General features: G+C 41.5%; 1 protein-coding gene across 9 annotated transcripts; it reads right to left on the reverse strand.

Moving 5' to 3' along the window:
* Positions 1-420: 420 nt before the first annotated feature.
* LOC140135066 (cyclin-dependent kinase 11B-like) lies at positions 421-24,288 on the reverse strand. Of its 9 annotated transcripts, none has more exons than XM_072156068.1 (22): positions 24,172-24,288; positions 20,006-20,130; positions 19,516-19,631; positions 17,175-17,308; positions 15,784-15,922; positions 15,407-15,502; positions 15,146-15,282; positions 13,587-13,697; positions 9,224-9,346; positions 8,530-8,625; positions 7,481-7,630; positions 7,238-7,303; positions 6,276-6,466; positions 6,100-6,190; positions 4,596-4,717; positions 3,788-3,893; positions 2,923-3,044; positions 2,464-2,571; positions 1,503-1,619; positions 1,152-1,300; positions 836-1,025; positions 421-752 (listed from the first exon to the last, which is right to left on the reverse strand). In XM_072156068.1, exons 2-22 carry the CDS (start codon positions 20,114-20,116, stop codon positions 660-662), a joined length of 2,568 nt encoding a protein of 855 aa, XP_072012169.1. In that variant the 5' UTR covers positions 20,117-20,130; positions 24,172-24,288; the 3' UTR covers positions 421-659. The 9 variants fall into 9 exon arrangements, with proteins under 9 accessions (XP_072012169.1, XP_072012172.1, XP_072012168.1 ...); XM_072156071.1 differs by lacking the exon at positions 24,172-24,288 and adding an exon at positions 21,668-21,853 and having other exon boundaries at positions 17,184-17,308; XM_072156067.1 differs by lacking the exon at positions 24,172-24,288 and adding an exon at positions 21,668-21,851.
* Between the last annotated feature and the right edge of the window lie 2,450 nt (positions 24,289-26,738).

Consider the following 26,738-nt stretch of genomic DNA (forward strand, 5'->3'; position numbering starts at 1 on the left):
GGCCATTATTTTTGGCCAATTTTAGCAGTGATTGTATATTTTGGAGCAAGGCATTTAGCACACAAGTTGTACAAATGAGCATAAAAAAAAAATTACATTTCACATTCATGACGGGGTTTACAAGTTGATAGACTTTGCGTTTTTTTTGTGGTCAAATTATGCACCAAAAATTGTGCCAAAAAATTGTTGGGAAACTCGAAGTGCAGAAAAAGCACCGGGATTGAAGAGCTGCGGCCAAATTGAACGACTACAAATGAAAAAAGCAACCACCGCAAAAAAAAAAAAAAAAACCCTGCACAAAGCAGATAATAAATGCATCTGTGTATCAATGTAACAGCGCAACATAATCACCCCCCCCTATAGAAGATTGGAGTTAAATTTTCATTGCTGAAAGAAAATAAAATAACCAACTAAATACTATTTAACCAATTAAAAATTGCTTTTAATTCTACAAATATACAATAGTGAAAAATAAATACGTCCAAGACGTCAGTCCCTGTTTAAGTCTCAAGGTCCTTCTCCGGAATGACGCATCCATGTTATGAGGGGGATGTAGACGCGAATCCTACAGTATTGGATGCTTTTCTGGGGCTTGAATCCTTGTCCTTATTCATATATTTTCCAATTAAAAAACAAAGTCTGTGACATATCCAGCGCACTTAGAACTTGAGGCTGAAGCCAGGCCCCGCTGCAGACGCCCCTTGATTTGTGGTGGTTAAGTGAAACCCAGTGTCCTTGAGATCATCATCACCCTGGAATAAAACAGAGGTGGACATTATAATTGAACTAATCCAGACAAGTATCTGTTCTATACTCAAAGATCAATAAAACTTACCAGCTGGGCATAACCCAGGCCTCCCTCTGGTGGCCGAGGGCTTGTACCACGTTTCACTCTCTGCTGTTCGCTTTTTGCTGGCCAGGTGGGAAACATGGAGGGGTCGATTGGCAGTGGGGTTTCACAGAAATATTCATGTTTTAAGGCATCTTCTGCAGTAATTCGTTTTGCGGGACAGTAGGTAAGGAACCTAAAAAGGAATTGCAGCACGGTTCACAACTATTTCCTCTAGATGACCCCCCCCCTATAGAAACAAAAGTTCACACAAACTTTTATTACAAAACACACAGGGAAGAAATAACACCGAAATATTTACTTGTTCATGAGGTCAAATCCTTGGTCTGACAGTAGAGCTCCAAATCGCTTGCGGAGGTTATTGTAAGGATATTCAGAGAAAGTCATTTTCTTCACTGCTGGAAGCTCATTGTAACCAGGCCAAATCTTCTCACTTGGGGTTCCAAGATCCTGAAAAAGAAATTTGCTATGTTCAACAGATAACTATGTATAGTATCCAAAGGAGCGCCTGAAGGCATTCATAATCCATAACCAGAAACTACAGATATGAATGTGTAAGGTGAGGAGAAGAACCAACAGGAGTGCTCTGCTAGCCCTAGCTTTAACTCGTACTAGCTTTGGGCTTGTGATGCACCTTCAAAGCAAACTTTACCTTAAATATCTTGTTGATTTGATCAATCTCAGATTTTCCTGGGAAGAGAGGCTTTTGGGTCAGAAGTTCTCCAAATATACAACCTACTGACCACATGTCTATGGCAGTGGAGTATTCCTGTGTAGGGTTATAGGAAAGAAAAAAAAATTATATTAAAATTAAACCAAGAGTAAATTTTGAGTTCTTAGGTCACTGTTGTTATGGTTACTGTTTTTGTGTTTACGACGGTTTACATGTTAACCTATGTCCAATATGCCTTTGAATGATATGCAATATAATATTCGATTATATTATTAATGCCAGCTTTAACATACAGAACATATCTATGCAAACGAAACCTGTACCAAAGCAGAGAGAAATCAAGCCACAAGACTCAAGGTGATGGACTGTAAATAAAATTAAAACAACCTGCTTTGGCTAAGACAAGAATCCCAATGTACAAATTTTTATGTTGGAATATTATATGTATGTTTATGGAAAAATAAATAAAAACAAGTTAAAAAAAATAAATAAACTCACATTGGACACTGAAAAAAAAAAAAAAAAAATTAAAATTACCAAATGTCATTGGTTTATTTCTAAGTCAAGTTTCAAGGATTCAAGTAGTCCTATCTCACCCGGAGAAGCTCATCATGACTAGTTTGTTGTCTACTGGTTTTATGGCAGCTCCTTGCATTATATTTAACTATAACGCTTGGAGTCACGTCCCCGGGATTCAGGAATCGTGCATGTTTATCATGTTTTTAGCCTTGAATAGATATGTTTACCAACGTAACATCATTCTCAAAGTTGTACTACAATAAACCCTTTGCAATGGTAGTAGTGTCCTGCCTTTAAACGACATACTCTGCAATTTCTAGGCAACCATGAAGCAAGGGAAAGAAGGAATGTGAAGACAAGAAAGCATGAGAGATTTGATTGCGGAGGGGAACAGGTTCTCTTAGTCCTAGGACCTACGTACCTTAGCGCCAAGCAGAAGCTCCGGAGCGCGATACCACAAGGTGACCACAATGGGAGTGTATGGCTTTAGAGGAGAGCCATATTCACGGGCTAAACCAAAGTCTCCAACCTATAGAGAACAAAACACAATTGAATGAAAGGAATCACCAGAACAATTCTTTTTAACCAAGTTTTAATTTTTTACTTGGCGCTTAACTCTCCATTTGACTCAATAAAGCGGCTCCAGACTATTCTTGCCTGTGGCCAGGAAGCTGCTGTAAAGAACATCACTAAATGATGTTACTATGATTGTCCATTCAGATCTATCAAACTATACATTGATGCAATTTTCCTCCCTATCTACTCATCCTAGGAGTAAAGCAACTTTTTGATGGCATAGGACACTACTGTGTTCCTGCCGATGGTAGCACAAGAAAGGTGTCTTGCCATCAGTGAGGGGATCACATAGTGAATGCCATACCTTTAATATACCAGCGTGACTGAGTAGTAAATTGGAGGTCTTGAGGTCCCTGTGAAGAATCCAGTTATCATGAAGGTGTCGGACGCCCCTTAGCAGCTGAATCATTAACGTCTTCACTTCACCTATAGAGGAAGGAGATGGGAAAATTATGGTTTGCTTTTCACGTTTTCGCAAATCTGGTCGAGATTAACTTTTCACTACTAATAAGTAACAGATGTTAGTCGGAAAAATACAAGAGGGAGAAATCTTACTGAAGCAATGAAATTATTCCAAGGGTTTAAGAAATTAAGATTTCAACTCTGCGAAATTTGAGACGTTCCCAAAAAAAAACTGTTCTGATATTACAATGACATCAGGCCTAAACTATGGTACATTTGAAGAGATTCAAAACCAACAAAAATGCTGTACAATGCAGAGGCACATCACAGGACAGGAGGAGCTGAGCACAGTTGTGTTACCAAATTCCCATTTTTTGCTTAAAGGGTATATACCACCAGGATGAAAGACTGTATGCAAATGAGCCGGAGGGGCTCCATGCTTCATAGGTGTAGATGGAACCCCTCAGGCTCATTTGCATACAGTTTTTATCCTGGTGGTAGATTTCCTTTTAATTTCTTCACTTACAAGTATTGTGAGCTGTCGTACACAGTGAATGACATTATTCAGTGTACAAGTAAATCTACATTGGTAGACTGCACCGCACGTATAAAATGCTGCCTGCATAACATTAAGGCCTCATGCAAATGAACATGTGAACATTTTATGGCCCTTCTGATATGAGTGGCGAACACTGCCCAGCTAGCACACAGCCCCATTACTCATTCCCTGCAGGTTCCCTTTAAGTCACAGAGGCATCTATATTCACCTGGTAGGAATGGCTGTTTCATGGTCTCCATAAGGCTCTTCAAATCATGCTCCACGTAGTTCATCACAATGTAGATTTTGTCCATGTTACTCCCAACAACAATTTCCTGGGAAACAAAGAGAAGCAGATAAGTAACAGGACAGTCACGGCACAATGAGCTGCATCACTTCCCAGCCATGTGCCTGACCAGTACAAGGGATGCTAAGCCGTACAATCTTTCTACCCAATATTCATGTATTTCCCAGAACAGATTTTTATTTCATGACAATTAGATTATCTATTAAATCTGAACAGTGGGGGTCAGGCAGAAGCTACTCATACTGTTGCCTCATTGCCTATGGGTCTCTCTCTCCCAAAAATCTCAATAGGAGATACAGAAATAACTGAATTGTCATGCTTGGCTCTTTATTATAGCAGCCATTGACCTTCACAGAGAATAACTTTGGCTACTGACTTATGCAGAATGATTTTACAAAGTAAAGGTGTCGGCAGGTGAAACACACATGGGAAAAGCCTGAAAGTTAAGGCCGTAAACAACATACGAAGCCGTCATGTATATGTTACACTGCATCCCAAATTGCTGCGAAATCAAATACTTTTAATTCTGGAACATATCATCTAGATGTCATCACAAGCTATAGTCTGTAATAGCATCCTTCAGGAAATGGTTGTGGCCAAGAACCTAGAACTATCATTAAAATGTGGGAAAGAATAAAAACAACAGACAAAAGTATAGAAAAGAAACAAAGCAGATTTGTGGTCTCTCATTCATTATCACAATTTTGGCAGTTCTGCTCCTGAATCTTACCCGAACTCGGACAATATTGTCATGCTGGGCTTTTAATATGGTATTGATCTCCCGAAGTGATGTGATAGGAAAACCCTCCTTCTCTTTTTCCATTTTTAACCTCTTTAGCGCAACAATTTCATCTAGAAAGCAATAGCGAAAATAGTGATGAATGCAATAGTGGAAAAAGGATTGAATACTGTTACACGGTCATTGCAACACTGTTTTTTTTGAGAAACTAACTTTTAGTTTGATTTGGGTTACTATAACAATGAGTGAATTTTTTAATAGTATTTGGCAAGTTTTTTGGTGATTTTCCAATTAACACCAAAATAGCCCTATTTTTAAAACAAATATGTATGGAAGGGGAAATGGGAAGACTATGGCCATGTTATTTTCTTTACTTTTTAGAGACCAAAGGGAAAGAAAAAAATAGAAGCAAAATAGAAGACGACTGCTGCAGCATTAGGAACACAGGAGCGGCTAAAGGGCATGTCTTAAAAGGAACATACAGGGTAAGGAAAAATATCAGCACCACACTTGTGGCAATGACATAGAAGCTCAGTCCCAATCAGTTCACATGAGCTTGGCAGCAACACCACATAAAGCCCTCCATGTTTTTTATGGCTGGATTCAAATCTCTTTTTTGTATATGCTCAGCGAATTCTCAGCGTGCTCATTGACACATACTGGGATAGTGGTTACAATAATGGCGTATGGGCATATGCATATTGCATACCTTCCCTAGGCAAGCTTAGCAAATATGTTGCTCAGCAGGAGTGGGGAACTCTGTCCATATAAGGACATGGACATCGCTGGGGAAACACCCTGTTCATAGGCTGCGGTCTATGTACACTCCTCCCCACGTATTTATGAGAAAGAGAGGTACCCAGGCTACTTAGCCCACTGTATAATCATACAGGCGAATACATCTATATATTTGTAAGGAGATGGCAGCATCCCCCCACGACGTGTCCTTACAGGAAGCCTGTCACCAGGGACCTCATTTTCACGAAAGACAGATTGTAAAAGCCGCTCTGCGTTCTATAAGCATTTGCATTACAATATAATTGTGTGTTATAACTTGCTATTGCATCCTGACAAAATCCTGGTCTTTGGTGTAGATGCATTTAAAAAAAACTGGTCTGTACTGCAGACTCGTCAGCCCCCACCTTTGTGCTCCTGTACAGCTCCTCCCTCCCCCGCTGATGTCAGCTCACAAAGCTGTGACCTCTGAAGGAGCAGGAGGGAGGAGCTGTGCAGGAGCACAAAGGCGACAGGTTCCCTTTAAAACATATGGCACAAAAAGTGTTGTGAACCCACCCTAATACTGTATTCCTTCAAAAAGGGGTAATGCGAGGGATCCCTGCAGAGCATTTGCAAGTAGCAGCTCAGGAGAAGTAAACTCAAAACAATGCAATCAATGTGTATGGCTGTGTGCCCCTCCTACCTCATTATGAAACTGCCAGAAAAACGAAAACTAACATACAAGGTCAGAAGTGAGAGAAACAAAATCGTTACATACCTGTCTTCTTATCCTTTGCTCTGTACACAACTCCGTAGGTCCCTTCCTCGATCCGATTCAAGCACTGAAACTCCTCCACACTCCGGCAACCCTAAAAAAAAATGTAAACGGCAAATCTTAAATAAGAAACATCACCAAATCAGACGCTGATTTTCCACTTGTTTTCCTCATTTTACCTGTAGTGCCGGTAGGTATTTTGGCAGTTCTTGCTTTAATTCTACAGGGGACATGACGGGAGAATCGGGGACATATTCACCATCTGTCTGAGCATTTGAATGGGGGCTGGCATTTCTGATTTCCTCTTCCTCCTCCTCCTCCTCTTCCTCCTCACTCTCTGGGGAGTCATGATCAAATCTAGATTCAGTGACTGGAAAATAAAGATTCACATATGACAACATCGAAGCTCTGAGGGATATATATATACTAAGACAACTTACAAAATAACCTCTCTGAAATCGAACACTAAAGTTACCTATGGCTGTGTATTAACCCCTCACATTCAATAATCTGCTGCAGAGGAGTGCATGGTGGGCTCATTGATTGTCATGCTCCACAAAATACTGAGAAGTAATGCCAAGTGAGGTACCATTATAGTTCACTCTCTGCAAGAGATTTCACCCTCTATTATAGAGAATAACTGGCAGATTTTTATGTCATCAGATCAGCTTATAGAAAACTTAAAGGGGTTTATCCACGGGATAGGGCCTAACTTGCTGAGATTGCGAAAATGAGAGGTCCGTCAGACTAATGAAGCAGATGGTCTCACATGATCCGTTCTGCTGCATTAATCTCTATGGAGCTGATGGAAATAGCCGAGTGCGGCGCTCACATATCTTCGTCAGCTACAGAGATTAATATGGCAGAACAGTCATGCGTGGCATCCTCATTAGTCTGAGTAGCGTACGATGAACCCCTTCGTTTTCGCGATCTCTGGGGGTTTCAGCACGGAGACCCCCACTGATCAGCAAGTTAGGCCCTATCCACGGGATGGGGCCTAAGTTTAGTTTATGGGAAAACCCCTTTAATGCCAGCAGCTCTGTACATTTATCTTTATTAAGTTATTTCAGGGTACTTTTTGGGAGTGAGAAACCTGAAAATTGCTTCTCCTGCAGGTAGCAGAACAATGTAATAGTCTTACCAACAGGAATGTGGTTTCCATTTTCTCGATCATCTTCTTCACTCATCTCTTCATCACTGACCTCCTCTGCAAATTACCAGTGAGAAGAATTATGGGTATTATGAACGTCAAGCACATTTGGTTAATTTATGCAACACAAAAACTGAATAACCCCTTTTCACTAGTAGGGAATATGGATTACATTTAGAGATGGATAATATGTGCCGCTATGTAATAAGAACTATACACTTAAAGCATTACTACCTGCAGTCTGTTCTGATGCAGCTTCTGAATTGCTTCCAGTCTCCTCCTCTTCTTCCTCTTCCTCATCATCCTCCTCTTCATCCTCTTCCCCCACTTCCTCTGACTCCTCAGAGCTGGTCTCCTCTTCCTCCTCGGTCCCAGACACAGACCCTTTTGAAATATGGCACAAATATAAATAAATACATAAAACGCTGATATATACAAAGCTACAAAAGGCCCAGCCAATACTGAGAATATATAAAAGTTTTTATAAACCTGGACAACCCCTTTAAATAGTTTAAGCAGAAGTGAAAAAAAAAAAAGAAATTGGAAAAACAGATTTATTTTTTAATTTCAGAAAAAATTGGAATAGTTTATTAATAGGTAACAGATCTATATGCATTTATTATCTCTGTGATCGTACTAGTGACCATATAGTGAAAGCAGTAAAATCTAAGCCCGTAGTGCTTTTCACTGCATTAGTAATAAAATTTTTCCAGCTTTCCAGAACATTGCTCACAATATAAATTTACACTCACAGTACATGTATAAAGTATCACAGTATGCTAGCTTAAGCATAGAAGAGAAGGGGAGAGGAGAAAAAAAAAGTTACAAAGTTATCAGAAATTCCAAGGGGGAAAAAAGGTTGAAGGAAGGAAATCATATAATTGTGCCACTTTTTAAATGACAAGTGGTGGAAAATTCTGCCATGTGACGCAATAGTCCAGATTTTATACCCCTTTTCGTCACAAAAAAAAAAAAAAAAGCAAAAAGCTTTTTTTTTCACTGGTTTCGAGCTGGCAGAACTGCAAACTGAAATGTGACAGTTTTTCAGCAGGTTAAGAGAAATTATAGGAGAATCATGCATCACAATTCATAATTAAATGTTTTTGTGTATCGAATGTACCCACAAGGGGTTATGTAATATAATCAGTAGGTAGTAACTCTCTTTCCTGCTCTTTCCTTTTACTTCAACTTTCAAAGGATACAAAGGTTTCCAGAAACGCAAACATATATTAAATCAATATTCATTTGTACATTAAAAACAAGAACCCCACAAAAACGGGTACCTGTGGAAGATGCTGCAGAGCTCGTTTTTCGTTCGCTGTCACTAATATCTTGCAGGTCAGATAACAGATCCCGCACATCTGGTCTCTCTTCTTTCGCTGAAAGGATCAAAAGCAACAACTTATGATGCAGCACAAGCTACTGCACAGTCCTTTTACAGTAATACATAAACCGCTATGTCTCCAAGCTTATTTATGCTGGGGAGAATCGGTGTCCAGCCAGTCATAAAAACTCTTTGGCTTGTCGGCTATTCACATCAGAAGAGACATATAATGTTTTAAAGAGCATAATTTAACCATAAATGCTAAATGGGTTGTACCAAGTTTAAAATTTTCGCTTATCAACACGATAGGGTATAATGGGCTGATCGGCGAGGGTCTAAATGCAGAGAACGGGACCCCAGCAATCCAGAGTAAGGAGATCCTCAACAATGGGGCGAGTGGCAGATCGTGCATGCTTCCTGTCACTTCATTACATAATATAGGCTTGTCGAAAATTATGGATTGGGAGAATGGGAGCAGACAGCTGCATATTTAACAGGCATTTATAATATTATATGGGTATAATTACAAAATGTAGTCAGCAATAGTGTTTTTTTTTTGGCAATTTGTAATTGCAACTATAATAAATACGGGTCAAATTCTTTCTACACAAGTCTATGCTTTGTGCTCTTTGCCAGCCTTTATTGGGGGTTACCTTGTTTCCTCATATCCCCTGGCTCGAGCCTTTCCCGCTGCTGACGTATGGGGCTACGGCTGCGATAAGCAGCTTTACTTTTGTCGCTGTGCTCCTCTCTTGCTGTTCTGTGATGAGCAGCGACTGCAGAACAACAAAAATGTCAGGAGAAACGCGAAATCACAGCTTTGAACTTCTTTACTTTTCTGCACATAAAGCTTGTCTGGTGTAATAGCTATCTGACATGTCTTGTGTTCAAATTTCTCAATGTTCAAGATCAACACTAACAGTCAAGGAGTGAAACATTCAAAGAAATTTCCTGACAAATCGACCCCTGTCCTGGCAAGGATGTTTCCATACACTGAAATCAAGCAAATCATTAGAAAACTGTAAAAAAAACTTTATGAAAAGTACCTACATATAGGAACAATGCTCTAATCTAAGTTTAATACTGGTAGTGAAACTTCTGAGCTTAGCTTGACATCTAATGACTGTATAAACAAGAACTGCAAAATATATATAAATTCAATGGGGCAGATTTGTCATATGCCAATGGCAACCAATCAGAGCTCAGCTTTCACTTTCCCACAGCCTATTATAAAATTATAGCCAAGCTGTGATTGGTTTCCATGGGTAACTAGAACAGTTTTACCTCAGAAACTTGATGATAAATCTCCCCCAGTGTTTATATGAACACACTAGAATAAGAGTTTTTGCATATTGAATAGACTACAACTTTAGGGAGGAGAGGTTATCCAAGTAAGCATCAACTCCACGTACACATTGGCACAAGGCATGTGGGTTGTAGAAGTTTCTGTGACTGAAAATCAGCTCCAAAATAAAGTCAATGTATGAGGACAGTCACAAATATCTACGGCATATTGTTCACGTACAAGTGAACAGCAAAGGTTAGGGGGTTTTACAAAGCACCTGTGGAAATCTAAAAATCCATGCTGTAGAGTCCTACTGCAGATCTCACTATTTCATGTAAAAGAAATGATGCAGTTTACCAGAGAGCTTTCCATGGAGAAACCCCTAAAGTGTATATCTGAGCCTGTACACTGTCCGACAGAGGAAAACAAGAAGAGGCACAAGAAGTCCTATATGTAATGTGACCACCTTATTCTGGGCTGTAGAGTCACATTTTAGAACAGCTAACCCTAGTTATTAGAAAAGGCCAAAACAGTGTTAGAGGCAATAGCCAGTATACTGGACGACTGCATGTGTAATGTATACAGATCGGCAATAGCCAGTATACTGGACGACTGCGAGTATAATGTATACAGCTCGACAATAGCCAGTATACTGGACGACTGCGAGTATAATGTATACAGCTCGGCAATAGCCAGTGTACTGGACGACTGCGAGTATAATGTATACAGCTCGGCAATAGCCAGTGTACTGGACGACTGCGAGTATAATGTATACAGCTCGGCAATAGCCAGTGTACTGGACGACTGCGAGTATAATGTATACAGCTCGGCAATAGCCAGTATACTGGACGACTGCATGTGTAATGTATACAGATCGGCAATAGCCAGTATACTGGACGACTGCGAGTATAATGTATACAGCTCGACAATAGCCAGTATACTGGACGACTGCGAGTATAATGTATACAGCTCGGCAATAGCCAGTGCACTGGACGACTGCGAGTATAATGTATACAGCTCGGCAATAGCCAGTGCACTGGACGACTGCGAGTATAATGTATACAGCTCGGCAATAGCCAGTGCACTGGACGACTGCGAGTATAATGTATACAGCTCGGCAATAGCCAGTTACTGGACGACTGCGAGTATAATGTATACAGCTCGGCAATAGCCAGTGTACTGGACGACTGCGAGTATAATGTATACAGCTCGGCAATAGCCAGTATACCGACGACTGCATGTGTAATGTATACAGCTCGGCAATAGCCAGTGTACTGGACGACTGCGAGTATAATGTATACAGCTCGGCAATAGCCAGTATACCGACGACTGCATGTGTAATGTATACAGCTCGGCAATAGCCAGTATACTGACCACTGCATGTGTAATGTATACAGCTCGGCAATAGCCAGTATACTGACCACTGCATGTGTAATGTATACAGCTCGGCAATAGCCAGTATACTGACGACTGCATGTGTAATGTATACAGCTCGGCAATAGCCAGTATACTGACGACTGCGAGTATAATGTATACAGCTCGGCAATAGCCAGTATACTGGACGACTGCATGTGTAATGTATACAGCTCGGCAATAGCCAGTATACTGACGACTGCGAGTATAATGTATACAGCTCGGCAATAGCCAGTATACTGACGACTGCGAGTATAATGTATACAGCTCGGCAATAGCCAGTATACTGACGACTGCATGTGTAATGTATACAGCTCGGCAATAGCCAGTATACTGACGACTGCGAGTATAATGTATACAGCTCGGCAGAAGCCCTATACGAGCCACACAGGGGGCGACTCAAGAAAGAAAATCTAGAGAGTATAAGCAGTTGCATTTAAATCAATGTAGTTAAATGCTCCTTAAAACAACCAGGAATGTACAAGAGTACTGCAGGCTTTTCTTTGAGGCTTTCTTAATCAATCTCTAGGGAAGTTCAAGGGGTAACTTCATCTCAGAAACTGATGACATCTCTTAGATACGGCGTGAGCCCTGGGATGTCCTTAACAACCCGGAAAACGCAGCATTTGAAGTTCTCTTTCTCAGCCACTGAAATGAATGGGGCTGCATTGCAATTCTCTGCCCAGCTAAGGTTACGAGCACAGGGAAAATCACATCAAGGTGTGGAGGCTTATAGCCACTGACGAGAAGTCCTCAAAGTCACTGAGAAGGAAATGTCATCACATGCATCCGATAGATACCGTGTGCATGACACAGAACAACTCCAATACTAACCAGGCATCCTTTTTTGTCAGTTCTTTTACTGTTCTTTTAACACTCCAAAAAGCTTCATAAACCCATAAATTGAATCTAAACTGCCCGCGATTTCTTAATAGCAACCAGTTTAAAGGAAGAAAAAGAAAACAGAAATACTCCTCTTGATGTTAATCCTGGTGCTGTCTTTTGCCAAACTTAAAGAAGCAAATACCGAGCACCAGCTCAGGGTGAGCTGGTGCCGGAGCTTATTTTTGTTAGTGTTTTAAACCGCTGTATCGCGGTTTAAAACACTTTTTAAACTTTATAGCCGAAGCTGCTTCGGCACACAGAGGTACACGCTCGGCGCACCATTTCCTTCTTCTTACACCGACCACTTCAAGTGGTAGGTTTCCTTTAACACACCGGGATCACCTAGAAGAAACTTATAATTAGCAGCACAGAGCGCAGGGGACAAGATGTCCGAGGTTCCAGGCTGCTAATTAAGAATGCCCTTGCGTTATGTCACCTACCTCTGCCCAGCATGGAAGAGAGAAGTGCGGCAGCATGCATAATTAGCAGGCCGCAGCGCCAGACATCTAGACCCTGGGCCCTGTGCTGCTAATTCTAAGTTTCTTTTTTAGATCATCCCCGGCTTAGCGAAAGGCAGAGCAGGGATCGACATCAAGAGGAGTGGGGGCGAGTATTTCTAGGTTGGGGGGGTGGGGGGGTTTGTAAGAAGAATCCGTAAAGCTGAAGTCTGGGAATGTGCTGACTGCAGAGAAAAAGGGTTTTCAGATCTATGTAAATGTCAGCCCCGGAGCACCCGAGGGAGGCAGAGAACAGCTGGAGAGCTCCCTATATGCATATGCGCCCATATATAATTCTGCACGCCTCTCGCAGCTTAAGCTGGGACTCTTCAGAATGGGTGGGAGGAGCAGCTGTTCTCTGGCTCCCTCGGGTGCTGCAGTTCTGCCGTGTGCAGGGATGTAAGTGAGAGCGGCTCAAAACCACTGTACAGCAGTGGTTGATTTCCTTTAAAATCTGGGGACTTATTCACACCATATGTGCAGTCCATGAAATGCAAATCATATTCTGACCACGTTTTATAGCCTGAACACCGGCCGTTAAGTGGGACTCCTGGTACTGTATCTATGATGCTAGCAGCCGTTTTCCCAATGCCATACATGACTGCAGTAGTGCAGCATTATCCTGCCAGCCAAGCTCCAGAGACTTCTAACATCATAGGTAACTATAATACTTACTACTATATACTTGCTTTTATAAGAAAAGACAGCCGTTCAGACACCATGGTAGGTCACATCCAAAACCAAGTTATACCGCCCCCTGTTCACTTGACCAGACAGCTGTACTTACAGATATAAGGACGCCAGTTTTTCAATATCTCTTGCTGCCGTGTATCAGTTATTCCATGAAATATTTGTTAGAGCCAGTTCATCTGGCTGAGAAAAAGTTAAAGAAATAAAAATGCAGCCACAGAAATGGTTTAAAAAGCCAAAACTTACTTTGAGTGCTAAACTCTACAAGTATTCTTGAATCTGCACTGTATTGCATTTTCTCAGTCTCTTGCAAGAGCCCTGGCTTCCTGCGCTCAGGAAGCGCAGATCCTGCGAGCCCTAGAAGGCATGTTGTACAGGTTGGAACACTAAATTGGTAAGTGCATGACTAGCAATTACATGTGTCACCACTACAAATTATTTCCTACCAGTTCACTTTAAGGAAAATAAAAAGAAATATATAGAAGGATGAATAAATGGTGTTCTATACTTTATTATCGTGGCTTGTGAAATTCAGAAATGCAGTGATTGACCTTGAAGAACAAAACCTCAACAAATTATAATTTATGTTCATGTGAACGCTCCCCAACGATCAGATCATCAGTTTGTTCCAGTTCCAAAACCCCTAGGTATCAGCTGAGAGGTAGATTCACGTGCAATGCCACAACAGGGGAAAAAATATCAAGCATAATAGGGTGGCTGCTGAAATCGATCATCTAGAGCAAAAGAGGGTCTTTGTAGCTCACTCCACTCTCCATGATGTTTAAATTCCCCAATTCCATGTTTGAACATTATTCAGGCAACCCTTTTGGTCTTTCCTAATGGGCAATGCATCTAATTGGTACAGTTATTAAAAGGGGTTGTCCACTTTCTGCAAGAATTTATATTGCTTGTGTAATGAAAAGTTGCACAATTATCCAATATACTTATGTAGCAATTCTTCAATTCCTTTTAAGAGGACTTGTCACCCTGAAAACCGGCACTAGAAGCTGCTAAAAACGCAGCAGTGTTACAATCCTAGAGTTATCAGATGTTTCAGTTAACGCAAACACTGCTGCGCTGTACATTACAAACGCTGGACCGCACTCAAAGAGGTCTGGCGTATTCATGAAGGGGCGTGATTAGGGGCACCCCCTCAAGAATACGCCAGACCGCTTTCCATTAAGGTTTCCGTTAACGCTAACATTGTAACACCACTACGTTTCTATTAGCACTAGGAGCTGCTTACTTTAGTAAACAGTGACAGGTCCGCTTTAATTTTAGTGTTAATGGAGTAACAAAAGAAATGAATTACTCCCAGTGCATGTATTCAATGTATCCCATTACTATAATGCAGTCTACAAAAAGGCATAACATGCCCATACCTCAATTAAAAGCAGGACTCCTGAAGTAAAAGGCATCAAACCTAGGCTTTAATTTTGGGTTTTTTTCAAAGTATATGTCTGATGGAACGCTGTAGGTTTAGAGGCAGGATGCATAAAGGACTGAACTACAACTCCACAGCAAGCACAAGCTATGGATTAATTCCCGATTTTTGTATGTGTATGTACAAATCTAACCACCCCACTGCACACAAGGCTCAGCTGAAGGAACATGAGCCTATGTTTTATTCTCTGCACCTGGGACTCCATCAATCAAAGTTGCCTTAAAACAGCAGCCACATTATCCTACCAATATACAGCAATGTTTCTGTAGTCTATTCTACCCTAAATTTGTGATGTGTGAAAGCAGCACCTCCCCTTAATGTTCATTAAGCCAGTTCCAACTAAAGGGACAGGAATGACTACCTTCTCTCCTGGACTCCCGTCCTTTACGCCTCTCTTCCGCTCTTCTCTGGCGCTCTTTAAGTTCTCTTTGCTCTTTCTGCTGTTCTCTCATTTTCCTTTCACGCTCACGATTACGTTCCAATTGTTCCAAACGATCACTAAAAGAAAATACTTCCTTAAAGTTAAAAATACCTTTCAGATGGAAGTATTCCCTATCCAATGGCTGGGATCCCCAACAATAAACTGTATGAACCTGTCATGACAGTAAATACAAAGTATTACCCAGTTCCAGCAGATATCAGTAGACTGTCTGTGTAATGTACAGATAAGCTGAGTCCTCCGGAGTGGTACTGTCTCTTTATCCACTCTCCATTGGGCCTAAAAAGTAAGACTTTTTTTTTCTTACACGATCGTCACAGTACAAAAAGAAAAAAAAAAAACTATATAAATCTATCAACTGAGCTGACAAGTAATTGGTCACGGTGGCCACAACTCTCACCCTGTAGTGCACAACATGGTTGCCTATTCTGTTGGACCGATTCCATACAATACTACATACTGGAGTTGTATTAGGCATGTGGATAATCTCTGGGGCATATTGAGTTTAGACAGCAGAAACATTTATGATACACAATACTCATCACCCAACTTCCCCTTACCGTTCCCTTCTAGAATGCTCCCTGGCCAGCTCCCTCCTCTTCTGTCGCTCTCGCTCACGTCGAACCTTATCTTGTTCTTCTCTGTGTCTTTTTCGCCTTTCATGCTCTCTGTCCTTCTCCTTCACACGTACATATTTACCTATTCCATTACAAAGATTACAGTGTGGTGAATGCAATCTTTTATTCATATTTAGTAAGCCTTCCGTATACAGCAACAGAGTGAATGCTGCCAAATACACAGGAGCAGAGCTACTACTGGGCCAGAAATAACTTCAACGCATAACGTGTCTAGCAAGCGACTAATCATAATTATGAATACTGTGAACATACAGAGTCATTCAATATGAAGGCATAGTCAGGCTTCAATCTAACATCTCAGCAGATAGCACCAAGGGGCTGTTTCTTACTTTGTAATGGGGGACCAGTGAATAAATTAAAAATGACATCCTACTTAAAGGGGGTTGGCCACTTTACCTCATGTTTTTTGTAATGTGTGTAAGAGTGTGGGGTGTAGGATATTAGAGAATTTAACAATACACATCTATTAATAGTACTTCTCTGCTTTCTTCATATAAAGCCTCCTTTCTTACCTCATCAGCAGATGGAGAGTCATGTGATCTCTATTTGTCCATGAACAATCACCCTGCCAGAACCTTGATCTTATTTTCATGAATACTATCATAAGGTCCTGACAGGGCGATTGCTCTTGGACAGACAGAGACCACATGACCCTGCATCCTTTTTAAGGTCAGGAATGTTTGGCTGATGGGGTAAAAGACAGGAGGCTTTATATGAAGAAAGCGGAGCAGAACTTTTAAAAGATGTACATTGATAAATGACCCAATATCCTGCCCCCCACACTTACAATAAACAAGTGGCCAACCCCTTTAAGTAGAATTACAAAATTATCACTGTTGAAGTTATTTTTTTGTTTTTAATGTTTCCTGTAAGAGTTTTAAATTGTTCTAAAGTTGAAAAGACAGTCCAGTCCCCAGGGGATCAACTGGATAATCTTTTCCCCATCCCTCTCCTTCAGGTCCCCGGTAACGCCCTCATTTCCTTCTATACTGTGAACTGTTATCTAGCTACATTAAGCATACATCTGCAGGGGCACACAGGAAGAGTGATCTCGGCCCACTGATCAATGAGGAGAAGAACATTGCTCTCTCTACACCTAAAATGGTTTTCCCCCTAACCCAGCTTCCCAGACCTGTGCCCTAAGTGCTTTGCAACCTCAGGCACTTTCCTACACCTACTGTGGTCATGCCTTGTGGTGAAGTGTACTGGGAGCAAGTCCGTAAATTGCTGCTCGACAAGATGGGGGTTACAGTCCCCAAGTTAGGCCGCAACATATGTAAGCACTAAGAAACCATTTCCAAAAATAAAAGTACCTCCAGCACCTTCGGCAGAATGACTGCGGTGTCTGCGTTTCTCTTTCCTCTTCTCGTCTTTTCTGTGGTGAGATTTTTCTTTGCGGGATACTTGCTGTGGAGGTTTAATAGCCAGGGAGTCGTCTTCTTCACCTCTGAGAAAAATAAATAGATGGATTCAATCTATGAAAACAACAATACTCAAAGTACACATTAGGGTCTTCTTTAACCACTATAAAGTTGATGCAGCCACTTTATAGCTTAAGGCTCAGTCCAGTTTTTTGGATTCTGATTTGCGTCACTTTATATTGTTATAACTTTTGAACACTGTTACTTATCAAAGTGATTCTGAGATTGTTTTTTCCCCACATGTTGTACTTCATTTTAGTGGTAAATTTTGGTTGATGAGTTTTGCGTTTATTTCAAAAAAAAAAAAAAAAAAAAAAGAAGATGAATTTTTGAAAAATTTGCCATTTTCGAAATTCTAAATGATCAGGTTTTCAGGCAGATAGATTTACCACCTAAATAAGTTGCTGAATAGCATTTCCCATATGTCTACTTTACATTTTCATAATTTTTGAAATGTCTGGATAATTTATTTAGATGTCACGCCGCTTACATTCAAACATAGATTTTCTGTATTTTCAGAATTGACCATTTTTAGGATAAATACAGTTTTGAATGAAATGTATATATTTAACATCAAAACCCCATATATAACCAACCCATTTTCAAATCTGCCCCACTCAAACTATTAGAAACAGCTTTTACGAAGATTGTTAACCCCCTTGAGATCTTCATAGTAATCAAATCAAAATGGCGCAGAAGGGAAGGAGCGCCCTGCAGCTGCCAGGACTTTACTTTTCCCATTGGCCCCTTTTGTAGGCTATAAAATTTTTGCTTTTTCGTTATTGGGGCCATGTGATAGCATTTTTTTTTGCGGGATGAGATGCGTTTTCCAGTGTTACCATTTTGGGGTTGTTGTCCCCTATTGTTGAAAACTTAGGAACTTTTTTTTGAGGGCAGGAGTAGAAAAGCATCAATTCTGTACCGGAAATGCAATCGTGAGGGAAAGACCACCCAAAGGAAGGTTAAATACCCGCGATCGGAGCCCACTCCAACTGCAGGTGTAATATTGGGGTGTTGGCTATTAGTTATGGCGGCACCCCGTATATACCGAGCCGAACCGGCATCAGCTCTGCATCCGATATATCGTACGCAGCGCGCTAAGGGGTTAAAGGGAACATGAAACTACGCTTAGGGTCCTTATGTATGTTCTTAAGCTGCTGTTTACAACGTTTTTATTAAGGATAAGGTTCTCCTCTCTCAGATAAAGCTTATGATTCTGTGAGCTACAGAACTGGACATACAGGCAGTTAAACATAGGCGGAACTGGATCCATAACCGCAGCTTTCATTTCCAACTATGCATTTAGAAATATGTATATCTTGTTCTGTAGCTCACAAAGCCATAAGCGTACTGGGATGCTGAAAGATGACATTAAATTTAATTACACATATGACACAAAAAGCATGTTTAAGGTCAGAAGATAGAGGCTTCTGAAGTGACCCTGCCCCTGCAACCATTAAACTTGACTCATCTCATGTGAAAATTAAGCAAGTCATATTTGCCTGACTTATAAGAGGTGAGATTTCACATAGAAGAGGGAATTCCAGAAAGGACATTTCATACCCCAGCTCAGGGGGGCTATTCGTTCTGTAAAACCTGGTGTGGTTCTCTTTAAAATGTATCTAATAAGCCTTTTTAAATGGTGGCTTCAATTTGCTAGCTTATCCAAAGGATAAGGCAAAAATTCATAAGGCTACATTCACATGGCAGTTAGGGGATGTATGAACGCCCCCCCTTCCCCGGCAATGAGCGCACAGAGCGGTACCTTTCCATACCCGCGGAAAAGATAGGACATGTCCTATCTTTGCCCGTATTAGTGCACCATGCACCATGTATCACTATGGAGAGGGGTGGGGGTGAGCAAGGTGCATCGTCCTCTCCCTTCCACGTGTGTGAATGTAGCCTTAGAGATGCGAGTCACTGACTACGGAAATTTAAAAAAAAAGGAGATTGCTGCCAGAATGTGTCTTTCTCTGTTTCAAAAACAGTGGGCCACAAGAGAGGAGTCAGGGGACACTGTTCTTGATATAGGTCTGGGTCTCACAGCAAGTACCCGCATCAATTGCCTATTTTTGAAGAGTCTTGTGCATATATTATAAATGAGTCAGACTGAAACAACCCTTTGGTTTTAAATTTCATTGAAATTTACAGGAATCAACGCAACCAAATATTTTAATAGCAACGTTATACAAATCATTATATAAATTATATAGAGTGGTTTACTGGTCTGTACCTGTCTTCCATTGAATCTTCGCGTCTGTAAGGGGAATTTCTGATAGTAATCTCCATTCTGTGATCTCTCAACTCCCCTTCTTCCAAGGAATCTCTTTTAGAATCACGATCATCAGCCTGCAAAGAATACAATTGTCACAGTTTATAATGTGATATAAGAATAGATGGAAGTGTCTTTCTTCTAAGGCCAGCTGGAAACGGCAGAAAACTTAAAAGAAACCTGAAAACCTTGATACGATAAACTTTGGAAAAGGAGTCCTAGGGGACAGGGATGAATAGCTTGGATTTCACTAAACCGTTTTTGCCTTAAAGGGGCCATACATTAAAGATGCCAGATAATTTCTGGACAACCTATTCCTCAAAGGGTCATAACATCTGTCAACATCCAGGACTTATTGGAGGTTTCCAGGAATTTTCATCCCCAGAATTAATACCCTGACCCCACAGAATAACACAGATTAATTAAAAATGATATTTCATCTAATTCTTACATTTTTTGGATGCTTAGAGTCTGATTTTTCTTCTTGCTCCTTCCTCCTCTTCTTTTCTTGCAAAATTTCATCCAGTGTTTTCACTTTCCAATTGTCTTTTTCATCCCCCATTTGGTGTAATCAACCTATATCCAGAATACAAAAGGTTCTCTTTTATTACATGAAAGGTATGCATTAACAAAGGGTTAACAAAACATTTTAATTCAATTTCATTTCAGTGGAACCACAGCAAATGCTCTGGTGTTCCTCAGCAGTCATATAATCATTGCTCAAATACAAGCAGATGCAGTAGCCACAAATGAAGTCTCTCTAGGGGTGATTCCACAGCGCGGTGAGATGCTGCGTGCTAGTCTATGGCGCCCATAAGTTAGCTCTGTTTTTGCAGATAGCTCTAGGCCAGTGATGGCTAACCTATGGCACTGGTGCCAGAGGCGGCACTCGGAGCCCTTTCTGTGGGCACTCAGGCCATCACCTGAGATGACTCCAGGTATCTTCCTGCAGTCCCAGACAGCCCAGGACTTGCTGTGCACAGAGCTATATTAAAGTGACAGCTGTACCTGGGACTATATTCAGCTTTATTGGTGCCTCAGGTGCTGCTATCAATGAAAACTGTGACAGAGAAGGGAGTATAAATCACAAATTAAATTTCTGTGTTGGCACTTTGCGATAAATAAGCGGGACTTTGTTGTAGTTTGGGCACTCGGCCTCTAAAAGGTTCGCCATCACTGCTCTAGGCCAATGTGCAAGAGCTCTTATACAGAGGGACATCCGTATAACATCCTTGAATTTTACCACTAGAAAACAAACAATCGCACAGGAAGCTATGTGGATATTTGTGTTCTTTTTTACAATGAGGGGGATAACCCGCACTGCGCACTATTTTTTTCTAACATGCAGACCATGGACTTCAATAGAAGTTAATAGGTGCACATAAAATAAGACAACACAATCATAACATTCGTGTGCAGTACGGTTTTCATTACGGAGACTTACCTCAGTACATCACTATTAACATTTGCGTTTCAACGCAATGTTTACACATGTGTTATCACCGCGTTAATGTTTACGTTTTGTAAACGCAAATAACAGCAACGTAATTAGACAAATCTCCTCTTCTGAGCTGTTGTAAAGCATTTCAAAACTAAATGTAAACGCAACCAAAAGGCAACATGTGAACGTGCCCCAAGGACAAGAAAATCACTGATGTGTCCATATTGTATCCACAAGTTCGGTTTTTTGCAGATGCAATGTATACCTGCCTCCAGCACGAGCCCTTATAAGTGATGGCGCCTCTGATGCAGATCTGACATTATGCTCTGGTCAATCTTCTCTTCGGAGAGCAGTCCTAGCTCAGTGCCGTGCTCACAGTCACACTATCCCTATGGTGGTCCCTAATGCACAGGGATTGTGGCCCCACCAGTAACGCTGTCACCTCCCTTCAAATCGCTGCTTATGAAGCCCATTCACCTTCTTCCTATACCGTGGTCCCCATCAATAACTGATATCACATGACCCCATAGATTACCAGCATCAGATACTTGTAGGCCCGGCGCTGCGCTACGGATAGGTGTATGGAGGCCGCCGTGTACTTGCGGCAGGGCGCTTCCCCGGTCACTACCCGGAACCCGCACGTCGTACATGACATAGGAGGCGGCCACTTACCTGAAGTTTCACCCTCGATTCGCCTCTCAACGTCCTGACTACACCAGAACGTAACGAGGCACCCCCCCGGCGCGAGCCGATGACGTCACTTCCCGCTGCTTCCGTGCCGCTGGGTGACGTCAGGAACAACAGCACAAACAGAACCGGCCAGGAGAGTCCGCTAGGTGGCGCGCGTGCGCAATCAAAAGAGGAATAGGGAGAATGGCTGGAGCATAATAGCGGCAGAAATTGGCGGGAAACACTGAAGAGTCCCAGTTTAATTGTTTTGCAGACGTTCTGTTTCCCATTGCAGCACTTCAAGTATATGTTTCATTTAAACGCAGGTGGCGGTTTTGTCACGGTTTTAAATGCAATTGGGTGGGGATTTGGCCAAAACGCATATGTGTTTCCAATGTACCCGTGGGAAACGGATGTGTGTTTTGCGGTTTGGAGGCATTTAAAAACAAAAGATGGGAGTCCACCCTGAGGACGCATTCACATGATCCGTCACTTTTTTTAATGTGTTTTTGACGCATTCCAAAGGCTTTAGCCTGGATCACATGCTAAGGTTACATTGCTCTTCCACTGCATCTACTAAAACGCAATGTAACCTTAGCATGTGTGATCAAGGCTGAAGCCAGTTTGTTCGTAACGCGACGTTAGCGCACAGGGGGTCGGGGCGATCGCATACACGTTTCCTGTTCGCTAGCGTCACGTTATGAACGCGACCTGAGGGTGCGGTTACACGTTCAGTTTATCAGATGCAGTTTTTGAAGCCAAAAGCAGGGGTGGATCATAATGGGTAAGGACTTATCATTAAGCAGTGTTGCTCCTCTTCTATTTTTTACTCCAGTACTGGTTTGGGCATCAAAAACTGCATCTGAAAAACTGAACGTGTGGACATTGCCGTTTTGTCACTTTTTTTTGCAATTTAAAAATCATTGAAAACGCATGTGTTTTTCAAGGGTTTGCTTGCGTTTTTAAACCGCAATGCTTGATGTGCGTTAATTGCATGCAGCTCTGTCACTTGGAATTTGCTGTTTATGCGTATAGTCACAAGTGTTTCAAAACGCAGACCAGGATCAGACAGTAGGTGTTCTCCTTATGGAGAGATTGCCAATTAAGGCCACATTAACCCCTTAAGGACGGGGGGGGGGGGGGGGGGGTTTCGGCTCATTTCTCGCTCTCCAACTTCAAAAATCCATAACTTTTCAATTTTTCCGTGTACAGACCTGTGTGAGGGCTTATTTTGTGCGTAACAAATTTTACTTTCCCGTAATGTTATTTATTTTAACATGCCGTGTACTGCGAAGCTGAAAAAAAAATCCAAATGTGGAAAAATTGAAAAAAAAACGCACGTGCGTCACGTTCTTGTGGGCTCAGTTTTTACGACTTTCACTCTTCGCTCCAAATAACACACGCCTACTTTATTCTTTGGTTCGGTGCGATCGCGGTGATACCAAATTTATACAGGTTTTATTGTGTTTTAATACATTTTCAAAAATTAAACGAATGTGTACAAAAAAGAAAAAAAAAATTTGCCATCTTTTGACGCTAATAACTTTTTCATACTTTGGCGCACGGAGATGTGTGAGAGGTCATTTTTTGCGAAATGAGGCGATGTTTTCATTGCTACCATTTTGAGGTCTGTGCGACATTTTGATCATTTTTTATTTCATTTTTTATGTTATGTAAAAAGGTGTAAAAGTCGCATTTCGGACATTTGGGCGCCATTTCCCATCTCGGAGGTCACCGCCGCCTGTAACCGTTTTTATATTTTGATAGATCGGGCATTTTGGGACGCGGCGATACCTAATATGTTTGTGATTTTTACTGTTTATTATGTTTTATATCCGTTCTAGGGAAAGGGGAGTGATTTGAACTTTTAATATTTTATTAATTTTTTTTATTTTTTAAACTTTTTTTTTCTTTTTTTTTTTCACTATCTTTTAGACCATCTAGGGTACATTAACCCTAGATGGTCAGATCGCTGCTACCATATACTGCAATACTACAGTATTGCAATATATGGCATTTTTGCAGCACATTCATTACAATGAGCTACTGGCTCATTGTAACGAATCTGCAGCTGCCAGATAGCCTCGTGTCAAAAGAAGACACGAGGCTACCATGGCAACCGATCGCCGCCCCCCCGATGACGTTCGGGGGCGTGGCGATCAAAAAAAAAGATGACGGAGCCCGCGCGGCAACGGGGGGGGGGGGTGTTAATAGCCGCGATCGGTGCTAGCACCGACCGCAGTTATTAGCGGTGGGGGTTTTATGCATTATGCAAAAACCCCCACCTTTGTATGAAGAGGACTCAGCCCGTGAGCCCTCTTCATATATCCCTTATACCTCTGCGCCGTAGAGCTACGGCGCAGAGCGTTAAGGGGTTAAAAGGCATGTGGAGACTTTAATCCAGTGATGGCGAACCTTTTAGAGACTTAGTGCCCAAACTACAACCAAACCCACTTATATAAGTGCAAAGTGCCAATATGACAATTTAAACAGTAACATGTTGCTACCTGTTTTGTCGTGATAGAATTGTGGGGCCCAGAACAGGAGCTCCAATAATAACGCTGCCTTGTCTGCACCTCCTTGCTCCTCCTGTTGTCATAGGCAGCTAAGGATTTGTAGCTTTAAGATAGCACTGATTACAGCACATCCTGGCTGGCCAGGGAGGAGGTTTTGATTCCTGTCTGGAAACTCTGTGCTGGGGTGATGGCCTGGGTGCTCCGTGTGCAACCTCTGGCACTCGTGCCATAGGTTCGCCACCACTGCTCTAAGCCATAGATGCTCCACTAGGGAATTCAAATATGCCCTCATAATCCTTTCCCCAGCAACTTTCTATTTATGCCATTTATTAAAAAAATTTATGTTGCGAAAATTTGTTTAAAACGATCCGAACTCTTGCCAAATAAGTGGTCGGATCCTCGTTTCTTGTGAGCAGCAGTCAGCCGTATTCATGAGGGGGCCGGCTGACACACCCCCTCCACGCCCGTGTCAGCGGGGACCTGTAAGAATATCCAGCAGCAGCGCATGTATTGCACAATCGCTGCCGACTCTGTGCGATGCGGCAGCAGAGGGGCTTATGCGGCCGAATGTTATATATCTGTGTGTCTGTGATCATTTGCTCTTTCCACCTGCGGTAGGTCCTAGCCTCCCTGTAGATAACCAGCACATGCTGCACCCCTTGCTGGTCAAATTTCTGACAAGCCAGTTCACGTTGCTCTATCTGTGTTTTTGGTATCCTTCTTGTATTTGATCTCTGCCTGTACTTTCTTACTTCTCTTTTTTGGTTGTGATTCAGTCATAGTCTACCCCCTCTGTTGCTGGCGCAGTTTGTCCATCTTGTTACATGATCACACTTGGTATAGGAAGGGACCACTGCCCAGTTATTGGTCGCCGTTTAGGGTGGACCTAATAAATAGGCAGGTGAAAGATTGGGAGTCCAGTGCTATGGCTCACTGTCTATGTTTTTACTTCATGGTCGAACATAAATTTCCCTTTCACGAGTGTTTGGTTGGAGTGAACAACATTTTGGGTAGGTTGGGGTTTTCTGTAGTTGTGGGTATGATTTTATAATAACTATTGTGTCCTCTATTATGTCTGCTCTCCTTTTTGAATGTATCTTACAGTACGTTTTCGACTGTGTAAGCTGTATTGTTTGGAAATGTGAAAAAAAAAAAAAAAAAAAAAGCTGATACTTTGCTATTAAAGAGAACCTGTCACCAGTGTAGTGCCCTGTAACAAAAGAGCATTTAACTTTGGACATTTGAACATTTCTTTTATGCAAATTCTTACTTTATTTGACATCAAGGGTTAACTTGCATGAATCTATAGTGTTTTGTTATATTCATTCTGTTTATTAGTACTGTATCAGTATAGACTAGTAGAAAGGGTTAATGAAAATTTTGACACATATTCTGACTTTATCTTTAACTAAAGAGAAGATTGTTTTGCAGAAGAAAAATGGACTTGTTTACCAGAAAAGCAGAGTGCCTGACCTTTAGAATCCTTCTGAAGTCCTGGGGGAGGCCCGTTTTAAAAATTAATGTATGCTTCCTAATAAGCATTTTCCAACCCTTGTCCCTGGCTCACCAATATTCAAGACTTCCCCCTCTCTCTTCATCCCTCCCCCTCATGACGTCCATCGGCTCACCACACAAGCAAACCTTGCGCCTGCGCAGTGAGTCTTCTATTCCTGTCATGCTCACTGCGCATGTGTCCAGTCCTTATGCAGTGTAACTAGGCAGAGCGGAGGTACGAATATTGCAAGAACTATAGAACACTAAGGTATGATAATACCTGTCCCTATTGAAATATAGCCTTCTGGTGACAGGTTCCCACTAAAATGTAACTCCAAGCTATGTGCATAAATATCTAAAGAATAGTGTGTAATCTCTAAATACATAAACTTTTAGCAAAACACAGTTACTTAGGAGTACATGTTCTGGACACATGGTCATGTTATGATCTAACTTTAAACCCCTTAGCGCCATACTTGTACTACGCGCTCAACGGCGTACTCGTACAGCACTGCATCGTTCGGCACTGCATCGGAGCCGAGCTGACATCCCCGGGTAACACCCGTGGTCGGAGTGGGCACCGATTGCGGGTTTTTTACCTGTTAAATGCCGTGGTCAGCATGAGCTGTTTTTTTTTTTTTTGGGGGGCGCCAATCGTTACTATGGCAGCCCTGCCCTGTCCGATCAGGCTGCCTGCTGGCACTGCCTGAAAGATGGCGTCTATGACGTCATCTTAACGGCACAGTGTCAGCCGATGCATGTGCATAGGCTGGCACTGCTAATACCCTGCAATACATCAGTATTGCAGAGTATTATCATGAACAAGCAATCAGATGATGGTCCCATGGTGGAAATAATAAAAAAGTAAAAGTAAAAAAAATGTTTTTCAATAAAAATAAATAAATATATAATGCTAAAAAAATCTAAATCATAATATAAACCCCATATATATATATATAGTATTACCGCATCTGTAACAACCCTTAGAATAAAATTAAATACGTACGATGAATGGCGTAAGAAAAAAAAACTTTAAGAACCCGCCAAAAATTATGATTTTTACC

Source organism: Engystomops pustulosus, chromosome 6, assembly GCF_040894005.1.
Source record: "Engystomops pustulosus chromosome 6, aEngPut4.maternal, whole genome shotgun sequence".
NCBI classification, from domain to species: Eukaryota; Metazoa; Chordata; class Amphibia; order Anura; family Leptodactylidae; genus Engystomops; species Engystomops pustulosus.

Coding starts and splice junctions, on each gene's coding strand:
- LOC140135066 (XM_072156068.1), bottom strand. CDS start 20,116: ATGGGGGATGAAAAAGACAATTGGAAAGTGAAAACACTGGATGAAATT. Junction 15,283..15,406: donor CTGATATCTGCTGGAACTGG/GTAATACTTTGT, acceptor ATTTTCTTTTAG/TGATCGTTTGGAACAATTGG. Junction 9,347..13,586: donor TGTAGAGTTTAGCACTCAAA/GTAAGTTTTGGC, acceptor GTTGTTCTGCAG/TCGCTGCTCATCACAGAACA.